The sequence below is a fragment of the Diorhabda carinulata genome, chromosome 6 (genome assembly GCF_026250575.1).
Source record: "Diorhabda carinulata isolate Delta chromosome 6, icDioCari1.1, whole genome shotgun sequence".
Taxonomy (NCBI): Eukaryota; Metazoa; Arthropoda; class Insecta; order Coleoptera; family Chrysomelidae; genus Diorhabda; species Diorhabda carinulata.
In genome coordinates this window covers 5,347,956-5,368,308 of record NC_079465.1, presented here as the reverse complement: position 1 = coordinate 5,368,308, position 20,353 = coordinate 5,347,956, and the positions used below count along the sequence as shown (strand labels likewise).

Below are 20,353 nucleotides of genomic sequence, written 5' to 3'. Positions count from 1 at the left end.
GAATTTTTACCCTGTATCCGTTATTCGTTACGCTGATGGAAGATGCTGGGAATCTTCTTTTTTATATGACTTGTATTACTCGCAATACAGTTAGTAATAATATTAACATTGATTGGCTATGAAGTTTAATGCTGTACTGAGGTAATTTCCGAGATATGATTGGATAACTTTCCTTATGTCGTAATATAATCTCCAATCAGCTGATTTACAATTTTATTCTAAATCCTGGTGAATGGATCCTAATGAGAACTTAACATCCATTGTACATTTTACATTTTGACAACATCTCAGTAGCAGAAGTAAGTGGTTAAATGATCTGTTTAATAGTGAAGTAGGAATTCAAAATCGCTTTTCAAAAATATTCTCTTAACAAATTGAAGGTAAGTCACATGTTTTACATTATTTACTTCGTTTTATCTAACTTTACAATCAATCGGAGGAAACAAGTTTCTCCATTTCTTGGCACTTGACCAATGTGTATTTTTTAGATCACGGAAGCTTTGCACTAAACGTATTGAAATATAGATTCAGTATAGTTCAATTTCTACATAATATATTCAGTTTGGTTTTTTCATATAAAATTTTTTGTGATATCCATACAGTTAAAAAACGAAAAACACCTACATGAGATCTAACCTTGTCCTTGTCAATCGGGATAAAAAGGTAATTGCGTTTCTCTTTGTGTTTAATAATAACGTGTCATTTATTTTCAAGTTATTTGAAGATTTTACTTGTCATGATGTACTATTTTCCGATTTTTGTAATTTGGGAGAAAGTTTTAACTGCAATATTACTTTCTCTTCTTGATGTTACTTAATGATTTGCAGCTGACAGCCCTACACCTTTGTATTATATATACCTATGGTTTTTTTAATATCAAAATAACTTAATATTTATTCATTTATGACAGTTTATCACTTATTTTTAACTAAATGTAAGGAACCTTTCATGCAAATTGAAAAAATTTTTGCAATATTTATTTTTTCATTCCAGTAAACAAAAAAGGTAAAATATGGAAATTTTTACTTATTTGACTTCATACTATTTTTTATTTTGGTAGCTAGATGTAGTTTCATCAATGTTTGTATTGAAAAATTATTGGAAAATCGGAAAATATGTAAGATAACTTAATATTTCAATTGGCTACAATAACTATGAGATCTTAAATATAATATAATGAAAGTTTTATCAATATTTAGTACCCAGGGATTATTTATAAATCACCTGACTAGCAACTATGTTTATAATCTCAGTACCACTTCCTACATACCACCCAACCTCCTTAAAAAGTATAATATTGATAATAATCAAATCTGTTGATAATTTTATGTGGTAATTATTTCCAATCAATCTGTGAACTTTTTAAACCAGCACACATAGTTTTTTTGTTATTAAATTTGTAATCTACCACAATTTGGTGACTAACATGTATTATTTTCATTATCAAGGATTCCATTTTTATCAATTTTCACAATCTTTAATGATTTTAATCAACTCATATCATAAATTATATTTAGGTTAATAAAAATAGTATCTAATATAGACAAATAGAGCCACTAGCTTTCAATAAAAGTTTAGTAATATAGGTCTGGATTTTTAATGTAAGGTAAGAGAACCTGAACCAGACTGTATAGCTGACATTTTCTAGTTTGTTCCTCAATATTAAGAAAACTATCATTGTACCAATTCATTTGTTAATAGATAACTAAGAAATGGATCCCCTTTATGTATTTACCAGTTAAATAACTGACTTTCTGCTGTTTAGTGGAAAAACAAGACATGTTTGGGTTTATGTCAGGTAAATCATGATATTTCTGTGAATTCTACTCTTAGATAAAGCTGTTAAGATTCAAATAGAAAGTATATACTTGATATTTTCAGTTTTCTGTGACTTAGAGTAATAACCATTTAACAGCAGAGCTTGGAATTAATATTACTTTGTTTTTGTTTTAAAAATGAGGGGTGTGTCGATTTTGGGTACACATATTTTTATTTGTATCAGTGGTTGACATGTTATGTCGACTATGGATACAATGAAGAATATGTTTTATCACAAAGTAGACAAAAATAAAATCAGGTAAAAATACAAACAGCTTTGTTTAATTTCACATGTCTAAGATTGGCATGGAGTAAATGTCTTCAGCTCTGTCTGCCTGTGAAAATGGTATATCTCTAGCAACTGCTACAAAATAGCTTAATATATGAAGAAACACCCATTAGAGAAAATTTCATGGGAAATATCCTGAGTGGGAAAATATGGGACCTTTCCCAATGTGTTCTCCAGAACATGAAGGAAAAATTGTTTAGTGGATTAAATTTAAGGCAAATAGGAAGTTTGTAAAAACAAAGATTAATTTAACATCGTGTGCAGCTAAGTTGGAAATCGATCTTGATGCAAAAAGTTACTAGATCAGATGTAAATGGTTACATGTGTCAATTTTTACTCAAGTACCTACGTAAAATCTGCATCTGTCAGATTTTATTTGAATAATTAGAATTATACTATTTTATTTTTCAATTTTGTTATTAGCTTTAGCAGTATTATATACTGTCTGCCATTAGTACCATGATTAGTATAGGATCATTTGCACTTTTAAATGAAAAAATGCATATTCAATTTACTTAGTACTGACTACCTAATAGCCGTGCATTAAAAATGGAAGTTATTCTTTGTTTTTTTGTTTGAAATTGTTTTTTAAAAGAAATATCTTCTCTAAAGTGTCTATCACTAGTGCTCTTACCCTAATTAATAGATTCATCACATACCTAGTTCAATATAGAGGTTTAGATGATAAAAAGATCAAATAGATTTCCAAATAGGCTTGGTTTCAATCTCCCCAAATAAATTTTAGAAATGGAAGTAACTAAACGAAAAACATAAATTTTTCATAACATTTGAAAACTAAATATATAAATAAACCAGTTCAAATTATACTGGAAACTTGAAATCTATTTGCTGATGAATTATAGTGTTCCAATAATTAATTTTTGTTGTATCAAACTTTTGCATTCGCCAATGTTGTTATTTACAATAATCTCATGATCGAAATCATCAATAATAATTCATAGATTATTATTTTCAATTATCTTGCTATTATTCAAAGTTTCAATTTTATCATGTATAGTTTGAAAACAATCAATATAATGATGTCATTTCTAAATTTGAAAATTTTATTACAAAGTAACTACTTTTGAAAAGTATGAATATTCTTTATTATCAAGTTAAAATATATAAAAGTCATATCGGTTAGTACATCAGGGAATCACAATAAAATTGTTGTATTTACTAATGTATGTATGAGTAATTAGATTAGTACATACCCAAAGTTTAATTAATAAAAGTTGAATTTTATCCAGGAGTTATTAATAATCAGATAACATTTCTTTTCTCTGAATTCAGGTGAAAAAATTTGAAGAGAAATTTTTGCATTTAGTACATCCAGCAATTCATGTATTAGTTATTTGATTTCTTTAAACCCTTATCAGAAATGTTTCCTTACTTCAGAAGGATTGTACAAGTATTACTCTTTTGCTTGAATGTGTTAATTGAATTTATTGTGAAATTTTATTTAAATATAATTAAAATCTGGAAAGAAATTGAATTGAGGTTCCAAAAAATTCATTTCTGATCAGTATTGTAATAATATTTTGTACAACCTTATACAAAAAAAAATATATTGATTACTTCATAAGTGAGGAAAATTCTTACAATATTCACTTTCCTTTCTAGATTAATTTATATTTCTAATCATTTCCCGCCCTCACATATTGTATTCTAACCAATTTCAACTATTAATAAACAACAAACAGGAATCATTGTTATAAATATACTTTTGTTCAATTAAAAAGCAAAATTGTAAGTTGTTGTGTTTCATTAAGTTGTTTAACCACGAGAGTTTGCATTGAAAGTATAGTTTGTTTTTTAAGTTATTAATTTCTGATTCTGATATAAAGCAAATCATGCCTAAATGTTTTATCTTAAAGTGGCATCAGATATGTCCTAACATGTAAAATACATTCTAAACAGGTATATTTTTATTACTTATAAATATAAGAGATAATATAAACATATGAGCAAACTAAAACATTTTTTCATGTACAACGTCTCCCTGATAACGTGGAAAAAAACATGTACTAGGTTTGAAGTTGTAAACGAGTCCCGTCATCGTATGCGTATCGAGCTTGAATATATTTTTGCGATAAATATATTTATTTGAATTATATCGGTATAAATTAATAATGTGAAGAAATATTTACATTTTATAACGTTTTGAAGTTGATAAGGCTCAAGTCTTTATCCGCCCAAATAAGTTTCCAGTTACTATATCATAAATAACCAATTTTATATAAGAGAAAATTTTACCATGTATATACACCACAGAGGATAAGGCAGCGGTTTCACGAAAGTTCCTAGGCTAACCAATCTACACAAAACTTCTACAAATCACACACCTAAACCGTCTTCATGAATCATTCTATTGGTGTTAACGGCATGAAAACTGGTCAGCATTTTGAGGTTATCGCGAACTGACAGTCAGATGCTGCCAAGAGTTTGATTTTGTAATATTTACTTATTAAAAAATAAACTTATTTTTGTTTAATAAAAATAAAAACATACATTTTGTTAATATAAAACATCTTCTAGAATACAGTAATCCCTCCTTTAACAGGGTAAATTGCTTTCACGTTGTAGGAGTATTCCCATATTTAATTGCTTGTTGGTAGAAACGGTTTCTAATTCCATTAAATGATTGAAAAATTTTGGGCTTTTGTTTTTATAAATAACTATTTATATGAATATTATTTTATTTGCTATCTTCTATCCAAATCATCAAACATTTTTCTGTTTTTGATATTAACGAATCTTTTAAACGTGAAGATTTACTTAGGTCCTAATTTCACTTTCATTTTGTAAAATTGTTCAACATATAACTATTGAGTTTTTACCATTATTTGTTGTAGAGAAATAAATTTCCTTTTCAACTTGGATTTTGTTTCCTTTTCACTTGTCATGGCTTAAAATTAAATATTTTTTTAAAATAGAATTTTTACTCCTTTCAATATACAAGTTTTGTAAAATAATTTTATTTAATTTCATAACAACACAATTTACACACTACAAAACTAACTGTACAAATAATTATAAATTTTAAAGTATGTACAAGAATATAATGTTTGACATCCCCGCGTTAAATGGGGGATTACTGTATTTATTATTTTTTATAAAGGATGTTGCATAAAAACTATAGTGTCAAAAACATTTTTTACTTGTATATATTGCTCTAAAAAATTATACTATTTGTACTTGCTTCAGAACTAATGTGGTCATGGACGAGGCTGCGGATATAGTCATGTCTACCGACAATGTTTCCTTTGAAAGTGTTCCAGTGGAAAATTCGGCCCGTATTAAAGAATTGGTAACAGATATTGTTCAAAATTGGCGTGAAAAACATAACGATGGTTTACTTGGACCGGTCCATTTTGAAGAACTCTGGAGGGTTTGTACCACAATTGTTTACCAATTAATTTTACCGCTTTATAGAGTGTTTTCTAATAATTTTTTTATTTGATTGAACTGATTAAAAGAGAGTTTTTTTCTAGCTATGGGTACCAAGGATTTACAGTCCATCCTTGAATGAAAGTTGTTTGAACTGGAATTTCAATGAAGAATTAAGTCAGGAAATATTATTTAATACTTTGGACAAATTCATATGTAATGGTGATCCCAATACTGTGTTTGCACATATGGATTCATTTGGGACAAGGCCTTCTGTAAGTTATATTTTGAAAATATCATAATTTTTGTTCGTTTAATCCAAGCAAGCAAACTACTGACAGATGAATTGTTAAGACCATGAATTACATATGTACTAAAAAAGAAATAGAAAAGAGATTGCAAAAGTATTTGCAAATCTTAAAAATAAAAATATCAAATTACATTGCCAAAAGATCAAAACAAATTTTGTTAATATTAAGGAGGTGTTGATATTTCTAATCAAATGGTTCAATGGTATACCTGCTAACAGACAGACAACAAAAAAACCTAGTTACAGAGTTAATGTATTGAATAATCCTGAATGGCAAGTTCAAAATAAATCCTGAAGAAGAGAATTTCTTTTTGAACTCTCTGAATAATTATTATCTCAACATATACACACCAATGAAGAGCTGGACCTTGGCATCGCCATATGAATGAATATATGACCTATTTTTGGTTTTGTTACCGTTGTTCCAGATGTTCTTTTTCATTCTCCAAAATATCATGCAATGTCATAAGATCCCCAGTTTTCAAAAAATGTATAATCTGTTGCAAAACCATGAAGATAGGTGGCACTATTTACAATTTTGTTTCCTACCAAGGATATTCTGCCCTATTTATCGCCGTGTTGATGGTGTGCAAGTGGAGATTCCTTAGAGAAGATGACATAGTTTGGTTTTTATTAAAATTGTTTTTATTTCTTTCAAATATGGGACTTATAGAATTTAAAATTATTTCGATCGTGTCGAGATATGTTTATTTCACCCTGTATATTATTTAATGTTAACTATCATTAACATTAAAAGATATTAAAATCAACCTCGAAAGGAATTGAAACCTAATACAGAAATGATTTTTTCACTTCATCAATCAATCCTCAATATGAAATGTCTACAAGCTTTGGCCCCCTGTTTCATAACCTAAAAACTTGTCAGAGATTTTAATCAAATGAAGAAGTGATAAGATATTTTACATATTGCAATTGAAAATATTACTTGGAAGAATTAAATGATGTTCTTTGGTTCAATACATTTTTTAGTGAAGCTCCAACTTTATTTAACTGTTCTGAATAATATTTTTAGTATTTATTTGCAACATATTCTTTCTCCTCTGATATATAGAGGACTTCAGCAATTGAAGTAATAGACTCCCATTATGTTTTTTTTGAAGGATAAATGGTGAAAAATAAATTATTTTATTTCTTCTATTTTAGGTTTGCGGTCGAGTTTTCAAATTAGGTGAACCCACATATTCCTGTCGAGAATGCGGTATGGATTCAACCTGCGTACTATGTGTCGAATGTTTCAAAAATTCCGAACATCGACATCACAAATACAAAATGGGTACATCGCGTGGAGGAGGATGTTGCGATTGTGGTGATCGGGAAGCTTGGAAAAAAGATCCGTTTTGTACGATTCACATGGCTGGTTTAACAACGGAAGAACAAAACAAAAGTTTACCGGAAGACTTGAAGGAACGTACTAGATTAGTTTTTGAAACGGTGCTTTGGTATGCTTATCGTCTATTGAGTACTGAACAAGTGTCTGACATAAGATTGGGCGCCGGTTCATCTGAAAACTTTTTTGACATAGATACATACTGTACTATACTGTATAACGACGAAATACACACTTTTGAACATGTAATCAATACGTTGACTAAAGTGTTGAAGTGTAATCAAAGGAGCTCTACAGAATTCGTTACCAATATAGATCGCGAAGGAAGAGCTATTGTTAAATGTTCTAGTTTCCAACATTGTTCTGATTTAAAACAAGATATTGAAAAATATACATCAAGACATGGTAATAAACCATTGAAAGTCCTCGTTAATCATTCACACATCATAGCACATCAAATATTTGCTGGAAAACTTTTATCGTGGTTAGAAAGATTTTTAGGACAAGGTGAAGCTTTTCGTGCTATTTTCGCTGAAGTTGTTCTTAAACCGAAATCAATGGAACCTTGTATAGTCAAAGGTATATTACAGAAAGATCTTAGTTTGTGGAAAAGCGCTAGAACACAATGGCATCGATTATTGATATCAGGAATGCTCCTTGAATACGAAAACAAAAAAGCTTTAGCGAAAATATTTACTAAAAATTACGGACAAGTTATGAAGGATTTTATAAAGGACGATCACGATCATACATATTCTATATCATCGTTATCTGTACAGTTGTTTACTGTACCAACTTTGGCTCATCATCTAATAGCCCACGACGACGTGTTGTATATATTATTGAACACTCTAATTTCAGAGTGCAATAGGAAATGTAATAAAGCGGGAAAGCTCGAATTTGAAAGGAATCCTACTTGTCAAACGTTCAAAAGGGCGCTGTATATGTTGTATGATCTGAGGTATTTACTCGGCTCCATTCCAGAGACATGGACAGATGATTTGAGGAGGAGTTTCTTGCACGGATTATCTATGATGCTTTCACTTTTAACTATGATGCAAGGTAAAAGAATTTAATTAGTTTTTCTTGTTTTAGTAGATGAAACATAATTAAAACCCAATGACTGAACTATTAAACTCATGTCACAGAATGTATGAATGGTTTTGTAGGCAATGCCATTGTATGTGTCCACATTTATAACATTTTCTCTGACTTTCCATTGATAAAAAAAGCATTTTGTCCTACTTTTTCACTATTTATGTTCCTTTGAAATGATACTCTCTTTTCGTTTTTTTCTAACAATTTATTTTTGACTTTCTTATAAGTTAGATTATTGGAATTATCAATTATGGCACTTACTGTTTTGTAAAATTTTGGTAAGGTTAATAACAAACTTCCTATTTTGTAGGAATCAGTCATTTTACAACCAGGATTACTTAATTGTCTAATAAGGCTCCAACATGTTTCTCTAGTGATTCACCTTCTTTTAGTTTCAATGATAATAGCCTCTTCAAAAATATTTGTCCTGGCAATCCTTTCTTTTCATATCAATTCCGTAAAGCTTCCCACATTTCAATCAGCTATCATCCAAGCATTGTTCAATAATGGATTGGCATAATTTATCCTTTTTCTTGTCCTACTCCCTCCCAACTTCCAGCCCACCTAATGGTTCCAATTGAGGAATTCTGTATCAAAATTGTTTTTGTTTGCCATTTCTTTATGTTTTTACTTTACCATTACTTTTTTATTGTCATTAAAACTAAAGTGTCAACAATCAGATCTGTCTAAACTTGTAAGCATTTTATCGTGACTCTAATAGGGGGCTCCCTAAAGCGGTGAGTTGAATGTGTGAAACAAAAAAAAATCGCAGACCAATAGATGAGCATATGAGTGTATCAGATTTTGTTTTATTTGCCTTTTAACAGCAGAATTATGATAGTAAAAATTTTAATCTTACCACAGGAATGGACGCGGTGACCCGTCAAGTTGGTCAGCATATGGAATACGAACCCGAATGGGAATCTGGCTTTAATTTACATATAAAATTAGCTTATTGTATTTCATTAGCAGTAGAATGGTGTGGTACTGATAAAATAGTTCTCGTAAAGGCTTATAGATCAGTATTGAAGAAATTAGAAGAGAACCCTTGTTATGAACCTAGCGAAGCTGGTAAAACTAGAGAATTAGCAGATCACAGCACTGCATGTCTGCATTATGACGTTTCAACCAAACCAGTTTCTATCCATCTACCTTTAACCAGGCAAGTAACGTTCTTTTATCAATAAATCTAAATTTAAAGTATAGAGAACCATTGAGCCAGGTGTCATTCTCTATTCTCCGTGACATCTTATTCTTATTTACTTTATAAAGTTGAGTTCACTGGTTTAAACTTGTTATTTGATTCAAAATTGTAAGAGATTTCAGTGATTTTTAATTTTTTCTGGTTTCACTCACTTCTTCGAGAGGTAGTGATACTAAATTTCATATATTAAGAACAGATTATATTGGTGAGATTGCATAGTATAAATTATTTAAACAATTCTGAAGTATACAATCGAATTAATAATTTGACAATTTAGGTTTTTGGCTGCACTACACCTACATTTGGAAAAATTTAATCTGCATTTCGATGGGCCCGAATTCCAAGTTCCCAAACCAACACCAATTCAAATAATAGAACCGGTGTTAAGGGCTCAGGTTATGATAGCCCAAGTGCATTCTGGTATGTGGAGAAGAAACGGTTATGCTCTATTGAATACACTCTTTTTCTATCACAACGTCAAATGTAGAACGGAAATGTTGGACAGAGATATAACCTTATTACAAATCGGTGCTTCATTGATAGAAAGCAACGAGTTTTTGATCCATGTTTTAAATAAATTCAATTTGATCGGTTGGGCTATGTCCGATTATGAAATAAATAGTTTAAAATCCCCAGAAGAAGATAGCGTAAGACAAACTATCAATCTGGTAGAGGAAATGTTACACTTGTTAATATTTCTTATTGGAGAACGGTAAATTATACAATATTAACTATTTTTTTCATATTTACATCACATGTACTATTTTTTTAGGTATATGCCAGGAGTTAGTAACGTTACGGTAGAAGATAGAATACGTAAAGAAATTATCCAGTATCTCTGCATCAAACCTTTACCACATTCAGAATTAGTGAAAACAATACCTGACGATTTGACATATAGAGAAGTTGCTGTCGACGAAGTTATACAAGAACTGGCTAATTTCAAAAAACCTGTGCATGGGTGAGTAATTGGGAAAAGGCTAGTTTGAATATAAAACTTACTAACATGTAATTTAAACTATAAAGAAACTTTACATAGTTGAAAAAAAAAATACCTAATATTAAATACAGCTTCGCGGCTTTAAGAAAATCTAGAATTTTCTTCATTTCTGTTGGGCAGTTAAATGTATGTGTAAGCTCTCCCCCAGTAGTAGAAGAAATGAACGACAACGTGATCTATTTTTCCATGTACAACGCAAATGAGTCGAGAGCACCAATATCAACCATGTTCATGAAAAGTTTTAAGTGGTCAACGAGCAGTTTTGCTAGCACATGAATATTCTCTTATCAGTTTGTCAGTATTATCAACGGCGCACTTGATTTTGTTATACTCTAAAATTGTTAGTGGCTTATTTTTGGTTTCAGGAAAATTTTTGTCATGTTGCATAGGAAGTAAATGAACCATTCATGATACCCCTCATTTCTTTCTGCTTTTCCAGTCGACAACTTTCCGGTGTACACTTGAAGATTACAAAGATACGATGTTTTCACTTCAAATTTTCATGCCATAACGCCCCGGTTTTGATTTTATAAATTGTCTTAAAGAGACACTCGCCACTAAAACAAATTAACTGCTGTTTAATATGGTTGTAAAAACATATTGCAAATTTCTCTAATTGCCGCTAATTTGTCATTCTTCCTCCTCTCTTCTCGCGTAGATTTATCATCGAATCGTAAAAAACAAATTATTTGCTTAAATCAATCTCCAGACATGGCGGCTGTAAAAAACAACCGACGTATAGATCTGTTCGTAGACCATATTACTCGGGATGATTCTTTTCTACATATCAATACTCCAGCTTTCATCAGAATGCCTAACCAATGTTTTTGTTTGTTTGGATTTTTTTCATTCCAAATATTGTAATATATAGGATATTCTTCGTTTGTGTATGTGGAGACAAATTAATTCCTTCATTTGAGTCATTAAAAACAATTTCTTACTCAAATGAATTACCACTCTTTTTATGATTAAAAAATCACAATTATTCGTTAATTTTATTAGTGCATTTGACATTAATATAGTCCTATGATAGATCACATCATAGTTTCTATTTATTACTAGATCTGGAAAAGGCGTTTATGAATTAAAAGAAGAATACTACGACGATTTTAACGTTTTCTTCTACCATTACACACGAGAAGAATTATCCAAATCCGAGGAAGCTCAAAGGAAAAGACGAAAGGCTAAAGGAGACCTGGAATGTTGTCCACCGCCAAAGTTACCAAAACTTAACGAATCTTTCAGTCTTCTAGTTAATCTTTTACAGTGCGACGTCATGTTGCATATTATGTCACTTGTTTTAGAAAGGTAAGACAATTAAAATAATACACAAAGTTTATTGAAATACCGTTTTTTTTTAGATGTATTAACTTGAGGGCAAGAAGTTTCTCAGAACAACAACTTCACAAAACGCTACATCTTATAGGTTACGCTCTATTGGAAGAAGAGTCCAAAGCATATCCCTTTTTCAAATTCATCGAAAATTCTCATAAATTTAGAATTTTCCCACTTATGGAGGAATTGTTGAATAGCCCTAGAGTCGATTCACACAAGGGGTTATTGCAGTGGACTTTGAATAAATTCAAACAACTTTCAGATAAAAAGGAAGTTAATCCAGAAATCAATGCAGAAGCATCTACATCAGAAAAGGTAAGTACATCAACCAAGGACAGTTTAAATTGCTGGCAAATTTAGCAGGAGATGAATATTATATGTGATTTACAAAATGTTGTTTGAAATAGTGGCAATCAAATATCTTAGAAATGATTTTCAAATATTCATCAAAATCTTTTTGCTTCTATTTATCATCAAATTTGTATCGTTTTAGTTTCTTGTTAAATTGCTTTCAACTTTGGAACAAAATGAATATTTTATGGTATTAGGGGCCAGTTTCTTCACGTTATAATAAAGTGCCAAATAATTATTACCCACATAACTTTAGTAGAAACTTTTAATTGTCAAATAAATGTTTACAGTTTCTTCACCCTAGTTGGTTTGAATCCGAACTAATTAATAACTATTTGTCAATTGATTCTGTACTTTACAAATAGTCTACTGTTGGTAACACCATGAAAGATGCCTATATAGCAATCGAAAAAACGTTCTTCTATTGACGGTTTCCTATGATCTGTGTTAATGACAATGATCTGTGCTTAATTCTATTTGCAAGTGTTTTAGTAAGGTTAATGTTGAAGTAGTCGCTAAGTTGGAGAAGGTTGTGTTGGCCTGAAAATTATAGTTCATATTGAAAATAATGGATACGAAAGGAAAAAGAAAACTGTGAAAAAATTTGCATTAGCTGTATTTCCTCAATCAATTTCCTCAATCAAACTCTTTAATTCGCACTTGTGACTGCTTAACAACTTATGTGGCAAATAACTCGATTTATTCAAAGGTTTAATTTATAAGAAGGTTGAGAAACCGAATTTTTGGTTATTCAGTAATTAATAGTTAGTAGGGACTGTATTAGGAAGTGAAGAAACCGGGCCTGAGTATTTTAGAAGACACTAAAACCTCTTAAAACGACTTCACATATAGTTAAACACATTTTGCTTCTAATTACTATCAAGGTTGTTGAAAACTTGCATTTTCGGTGGTGGAACTATTGTAGGGCATTTTTTCCATAAAATTGTATGTAAATATTAATGATAAACCATATCATATTTTATCAAACTTGATTATGAAAAAATAAACAGTGGATATCAATTAACTTAGATTTCTTCTGTTTATTAAAATAATTTCCTTATTTTAGTGACAGCATCAGTATAAATTTCGAAAAGTACTGAATGTTCTTAAACTATACTTAAAAGTGGTGAAGACTCACTTATCTTTTTTCCAAAATCTGATTGTATGACAACGTTTTAATCTGGAGACTTCCTAAAATTTTTATGAATATGTTAAATCATCATTTTACTTCAAATAGAAATAATGAAATACCTAGTTCACAACTAAGCAAATTAAAAAAGAAATATCCTTTTTAAATAACAAAAACGCGCCAGGACAAAATCAAGTAAGCATATAAAAGCTAAAAGAACTCTCCAAAAAAGGGAATCGTAATGCTAACCTACTTATTTAATGGTGTACTGTCATGGCCCAAATAACTGAAGGTAGTAGACATAGCAATGCCCAAGTTAGGCAAAAACCCAAATCATGAAACCTCCTACAGACCAATTACCATTTGGTCAATTATATCTAAATTTTTTGAAAAACTCCGAATACACAGAATGAGTTCTATTCTGCATCACTAATTTGGTTTTCGCCACAGAATTTTACATATGATCAACAGATCCTTCTACATAAGTCAAGCCTTCGATTAGGCCTTCTTTTCAAAATCATACATTACTTCAAATCAGACAGTTCAGAACAAGAATTAATGGAAAAGTCTCGGATACATTCCTGATCAAGTTTGGAGTACCACAAGGCAGTGTTCTAGGGCCATTATTTTATTTATTATGTACATCAGATCTCCCTACGGCAGAAAAGACTGTAACAGGAACATTTGTGGATGATTCAGTCACAAAGATCCAGCAACTGCGACAGCTCATCTCCAAAACCACTTAAACCTCTTAGAAGATTGGATGAGAAGGTGGAAAATAAAAATAAATCTGCACAAATAAAATTCAGTTTGAGGAAAAATCAATGTCTCCATCAGTCACTATCAATAATATAATAACACCAGAAACATATTCAGTCCGTTATCTTGAAATACATCTAGATTCAAAGCTAAACTGGAAAGAGCACAAAATCAAATTGATTTGCGCCTCAAAGAGTTGCATATATTGTTTATTAGGAAGAAAATTAACTAAGGTCAACAAGATGTTCATTTATAAAACTGTGATAAAATAAATATGAACTTATGGCAAAGTACTTTAGGGTTGTGCTGGTACATCAAGTATTGCTACCCTCCAGAGGTCTCATTTCAAAATATTTCATGCAAAGGTGTGTACTTTCCACAAAGATCACAGCAGAAATCCATAGCAGCAAATATCATGATCGACTAGAGGGACATGAAAATCCTCTTACTACAACCATTATTAGAACCCCAAACGGAAAAACGACTCGTTATAGATCTTGATGAAATATAGAGCCCCCTTTACTGGAAGAGACCTTATCGTGTCTTTTAGAATTTTAGAACTTTTAGATACTGTGTTCAATGCTAATTGGTTCTGTACAAATAAAAAAAATGTGAAAGTTTTCATAATTCATAACAAATTTCAGGTCGACAATGAGAAAGAGAGAAGAGCTAATTTGGCAGCAGAAAGAAGAGCGAAATTGATGGCTCAGATGCAAACAATGCAAAAAAATTTCATTAAGAACAATGCCAGTTTGTTTGAAGAAACTAGCACAGATGTGTAAGTAATAAATTTATATCAAACATGTATTGAAATAAAACAAAACAGTTACATCAAATGCAATATAATTTAGGAAATCTTTGTGTGGACTAAAATAAAATCTATAATTAAAATTTCAACTTTATTCTATATCTGTCGCGATGAAAACCAATTTTTAAAAAATACTAACAAAAATTTATTTTCAAAAATTCAAAACAATGAACTTACCAAAGTTTTGGAATACAGTTAATTCAAAAATAGTATGATGATATAGAACAAAATAAAACATTAATAAGATCAGTGATTGCCTATGCCATGGAAACAACTGTCATAAATAAAAAGGAAGAAGATCCGAAGATAATCGAGAGAAAAATACTGAGAACTACACTAGGACCACATATTACAGGCGATGGTAAGAGAAGATTGGAGAAAAGTGAAGAAATAGAAGAAGAACTGGGAGAAAATATAATAATGTATGTAAAAGCAGGGCAGGACACATCAAGAGAAGGAAACCTACAGAAATGGTAAGGAGGATAACACAATAGATACCAATATGGTCAGGAGGCAGAGGCAGACCAAGAAACACCAAATTGAAAAAGATACCAGAATCCTAGGAATAGTAGACTGGAAAGCCAAATCCAAGAACAAAAAAGAATGGAGAAAGCTGACAAACGAGCTAGGACCACCGAAAAACTATAACAACAGAACATATGGAGTAATCCACCCCAATAAAGGGATATGTAAGACCCCCAAGCGCTAGCCATAATCCAAGGGATTAAACGACGTGATGTTTAAATTTTTCGGTTCCATTTTTTGCTACTTGCTGTAATCTGAATAAGCCGATTTATCACGTTATTATTTATTAATGTAGTTAAATTCGAATATTAATAATTTAATATCTAAATTTATTTTGTTGTAGTAGAAAACCAAGGACATCTAGTCAAATCGAAGTAATGGATATTACCGAACCAACTGAAGAACAACCAATCGCTCTCGGACCGAAACAATCGTTGAGATTTTCCGAAGAGAAAACATATACTTGTATATTATGTCAAGAAGAAGAAAAAATTACAGCAACAGGTAGAACAATGGTCCTAGCCGCATTTGTTCAACAAGCTACAGTATTATGTCAACAAAAAAACAATGAACTTCTCATGGATATAAGTAAACATGATCCGTTGTACCTTCATGCTAATTTAGGACCAGCACCCCACACAAGTACCTGTGGACATGTTATGCATAGTGATTGTTGGAGGAAATACTTTGACATTATTATGGTCAGGGAGCACAGAAGACCTTATCGGTAAGACCCTATTTTCCATGCAGTACCAATTTTTTTTTAAATTGACCTCATCAGATAGTTGTTTAATCTGACATTATTGATACCACATTTTACAATATAACAAAAGACCATTTTCGCAAATTAATTCCAATAATACCGAAATAACTTCACAAAATGCTTCCATTCACCATAAAGTGGTCTATAAAGAGTCCTCTGTTTACAGTACAAGGATCAAAAAGGGCTGATTTTAACATGTGTTGAAATTGCCTATTGGTGCAGTATTTACCCTTATCAATACCACAATAACTGTCATGTTTTGATGATCAACTTATAGATAATAAAGTTTGTTACTGATATTAACTGACATGAACCAAGGGACCAAGCTTGCAATCCCAATGGGCTCAGAACACTTTCCAGATCGTAACTATCGAAATGCAAAGATATTTATCCTATCAGATAGCAGAGCAGCCCTACAAAAACTCGTCTCTTATAAAATTAAATCAAAGCTAGAATGGGATTGTATTGAATATTTAAACTCAATGTGAGCAAACAATAAAGTTACTCTTATGTGGGTACCTGGCCACACCGGAGTATCCAGCAATGAACAAACCAAACGCCTGGCGAAAAAAAAGGCGGGACAATTCCTCTCATAGGAGCACAACCTTTTACAGCTTTCCCAAAAAGTCATCAAGTCGTGGCCAAAACAAGTGAGAAAACGAAAAGAAATCAGAAACATAGAATAATATCCCAGGTCTAAAAAAATTGAAAATATTTCTTTCCTATTCCACCAATTGGTCTGAAAAAGGCTCTTTCCTTGAACAAAGACGAGCTAAGGAGAGTTACCGGTATGCTTATTGGACACTTTCCGGTGAACTACCATCTGAAGAACATTGGAGAAACTCTAGACAAATCTTGTCTTTTTAAAGCCAGAAGAGGTAAGCCGAATAGATAGGTGGCTCACATGACCTGACTGGTGAACAGTCCGGGGTACACAATAGATCAAAGTATTTGAACTGAGTCCTAACTCATTTAATCTAACTGATATGACATAGTCGAAATTACATTACATCTAAGCATTTTGACGCATTTAAACTCCCCAAAATTTTCTAATTAAACTCAAACATTTTCGTTCTATAAGTTAGTTTTCTCTTTGTTCGCCTAACTGAAACAACCTCACATATATAAAGGTTTAATAAAACTTCTCTTGACGCTTAATTTTTTTTATCAATTTATATAGAAGTATAGATAGCCTAGTTTACTGTTATTTTCACTTTTTATAAAACAAATTCTAACACATATTTGTTTAAATTAAGCAAAAATGGTGTTTTGTATTTCAAGGTTAGATTACTAATTATTTTTTAATTATAGTTTACGTCATCCAGCGAGTTTCGACGTTGACAAACAAGAATTTCTTTGTCCACTATGCGAATGTCTTAGCAACACTGTGTTACCTTTGATACCACCATTGAGTATCTTACAACCGACTCAACCGGTAAACTACATATCTTTTGACAACTGGCTTCTCGGTATTTCACATGTACTAAATAACAAACAGAAAACTTGTCATGGAATCTTCAAATGCGATGCTTCAGATGAATGTAAAAATAAACATTGCAGTGCTTGTATCTATGCCACCAACGGTACCAACATAGAACAGCACGATAATGCAGAATGTGAAGTTAATTGTACTCTACAACCCCATCAAGTATTTTGCTCATATGAATTTACTCCAGATGTACCGGATGAATTCAAACAACTATTTCCAATACAGTATCCGGAATTGGAAACCAATCACAAGGAGATGATACAGGTTTTCGCGCAAGTAGCATATACTAGAGGCTTAAATGTAAATCCACATCCCATGGATAAACGTTTGGTACCAATGTGCTGGAAAACTCTTGGTTATACGATTCATTCGATAGAAGTAATGTTGAGGGATGCACAGAAACCACTTTTGGGTCATTTATCTAGCAGACAAAGAGACTGCATTGAAAGTTTAGTCCGTATCGTAGGAGTTTTGGGTTGTACGTGGCAACGTAGCGTATTCATAAATATTCACGCGGTCAATCTTCTCACAATATTTTTTGAAAACGGCAACGACGTTTCTTCCTTACTACAATGGGATTCTTTAGGATTTTTAATTAGTTTAACGTTCTCTTTACCTAGTCTTTCTTGTAAAAATAATTCGACACCTGTACCGACCGGCGGTACATTGGATTGGTACATTTTAAGAATAATATTCATATCTCACATAGTTAAAATATTAATTTTGATGAAAGACGATGATCTCGATACTTCGATGGACACAGATACGAATGAGGACGCAACAATTGAGGAACTTTTACGAATAATTGGGAAAAAAACGGAAGGAGTAAGTACTAACGAAGTTTGGAAGCATGTACAATACGCTTGTTTACCTTTTTTGAGATGTTGCGTGCTTTTCTATCATTATTTAACCGACGTTAAAGCACCTGTTAATCTCACTGAACAGGATGGTGATACATTCAGCAACATGTGCGAATACTTAGATTTACCGCAAACCCCTAAAGAATTGTTTAATTCAACAAACGTAATGGATTTAGTTAAGCGATGGTGTAGTCACGAAGAAGTAGTTTCTTGTTTAGCACAAACGCCTTTACAAGTTATACGCGAACCTTTGCAGGTGCCGCGTTTAATTAACCTCCCTAACGATTATAGCGAATTGATTAACACGGTGTCGATGTTCACCTGCCCAAATATGGACGAAGATTCGAAAAATCCATGTATGTGTTTGGTGTGCGGGGAAATATTGTGTTCTCAGAGTTATTGTTGTCAAACGGAGTTGAATAAAACACCAGTAGGTGCTTGTAACTACCACGCGAATAAATGCGGCGCAGGTATCGGTATATTTTTAAGAGTACGCGAATGTGAAATTTTGTTTTTGGCAGCTCCCCATCGAGGTTGTTTAGTATCACCGCCGTATTTGGATGATTACGGCGAAACGGATCAAGGACTTCGTAGAGGAAATCCGTTAAGATTGTGTCGAGAGAGATATAAAAAGTTACAAACGTCTTGGCTTGGTCACAGTATTCATGAAGAAATAGCCAGATCTATAGAAACTAGCAATCACATTATATCTATTCAATGGAATCTTCTGTAGGTGACTTTTTTGCAAAAAAAATGTGATTTAATAATTTATACATTTATGCACATACTACAATGTGTATTTTTTTGAACGCGCTCTATGACAAAGTCGTTCTTTATTAAAGAAGCGATTGGAACTTTACAATTTTAGTGTTTTGTTTGTATTTAGATCGTGTAGGTACTTATCAGAGATTTTTTCCTATTTACCACAAAAAAAATACTCTCTTTCTCCCGCCCGAAGAAAGATTTTTATTTATTCAAAATTGATTGAAAAGTACTGTTGTATTATATAATAATATAAATAAAATGTTTATAAATCTCTTCTGTAGAATTATTTACATTCTATTCCTCAAATAAGTTGGCTGTAGTAATATGTGTTCTCAACATAACTGAGACGATGGTAACTTGATTAAGATTTCGGAAATCACTCACGACATAATTGAGAAGGTCACAATAGTGCAGTTTAAATCCATTCCAAAAGAAGCCTTCCAGTAGGCTTCACTCATGGATTAAACATTGAAATAAATGCATTGCTAGTAAAGAGTAGTACTTTGAAAGCAAATAATCAAAATATTAAGATTGCGTTTCTACTCTATTTTCAATTATCTTTTATTACACTTATTACCAATCAAAATCCATATTGCTAATCTGAGTTATAACAGTCTTGTACATTGTAATTTTACGTGCATAAAGTTTATCAATAAAATTATAAAAGTTCATTAACACTTCAAACTTTATTAAACCACAATTATCACACTAATTACAAACTATCAACAATTTTGTAACTATCACCCACTTTATACCATCCTTCTATCACTTTCCAAATATTTCTTATATTCAGTTACTCTCCTTTCCGAGATACTGACTTGTATATACTTTTAATTATATTGTAGAATATTCTGTGCTTGATAATTCAAACTTCTTCCAGAAACATCTGGAATATAGTCCCATAGACCATGCCCCATAGACGGAGACACCTAACTACATTAATTGATTATCTACTAGAAAGAATACCACCCATCCTATTTTTACATGTTTTCACAAATATGAAAAAATATTTTGAACGGGACATCATGTGGGTTCCCTAGAATCAGTCCAACCACATAGAAAACATTTAAATCCACTTAAAAGGGAAATTTAGAATAAAAATTATCAAGGTG

The 20,353-nt window shown here is 31.5% G+C and overlaps 1 protein-coding gene across 4 annotated transcripts; it reads left to right on the top strand.

Annotated features, from left to right (window-relative positions):
• The first annotated feature begins 88 nt into the window (after positions 1-88).
• On the top strand, positions 89-19,513 carry LOC130896050 (E3 ubiquitin-protein ligase UBR2). Of its 4 annotated transcripts, none has more exons than XM_057803819.1 (13): positions 89-380; positions 489-663; positions 5,315-5,498; positions 5,602-5,772; positions 6,972-8,217; positions 9,118-9,415; positions 9,735-10,169; positions 10,230-10,418; positions 11,520-11,765; positions 11,819-12,107; positions 14,676-14,809; positions 15,708-16,091; positions 17,439-19,513. In XM_057803819.1, the coding sequence occupies exons 3-13, from the start codon at positions 5,328-5,330 to the stop codon at positions 19,207-19,209; spliced, it is 5,334 nt and encodes a 1,777-aa protein (XP_057659802.1). In that variant the 5' UTR covers positions 89-380; positions 489-663; positions 5,315-5,327; the 3' UTR covers positions 19,210-19,513. The 4 variants fall into 4 exon arrangements, with proteins under 4 accessions (XP_057659802.1, XP_057659801.1, XP_057659804.1 ...); XM_057803820.1 differs by having other exon boundaries at positions 208-380; positions 15,711-16,091; XM_057803818.1 differs by lacking the exon at positions 489-663.
• Positions 19,514-20,353: the final 840 nt, after the last annotated feature.

Coding starts and splice junctions, on each gene's coding strand:
- LOC130896050 (XM_057803818.1), top strand. CDS start 5,328: ATGGACGAGGCTGCGGATATAGTCATGTCTACCGACAATGTTTCCTTT. Junction 5,499..5,601: donor ATTTTGAAGAACTCTGGAGG/GTTTGTACCACA, acceptor GTTTTTTTCTAG/CTATGGGTACCAAGGATTTA. Junction 11,766..11,818: donor ATGTCACTTGTTTTAGAAAG/GTAAGACAATTA, acceptor GTTTTTTTTTAG/ATGTATTAACTTGAGGGCAA.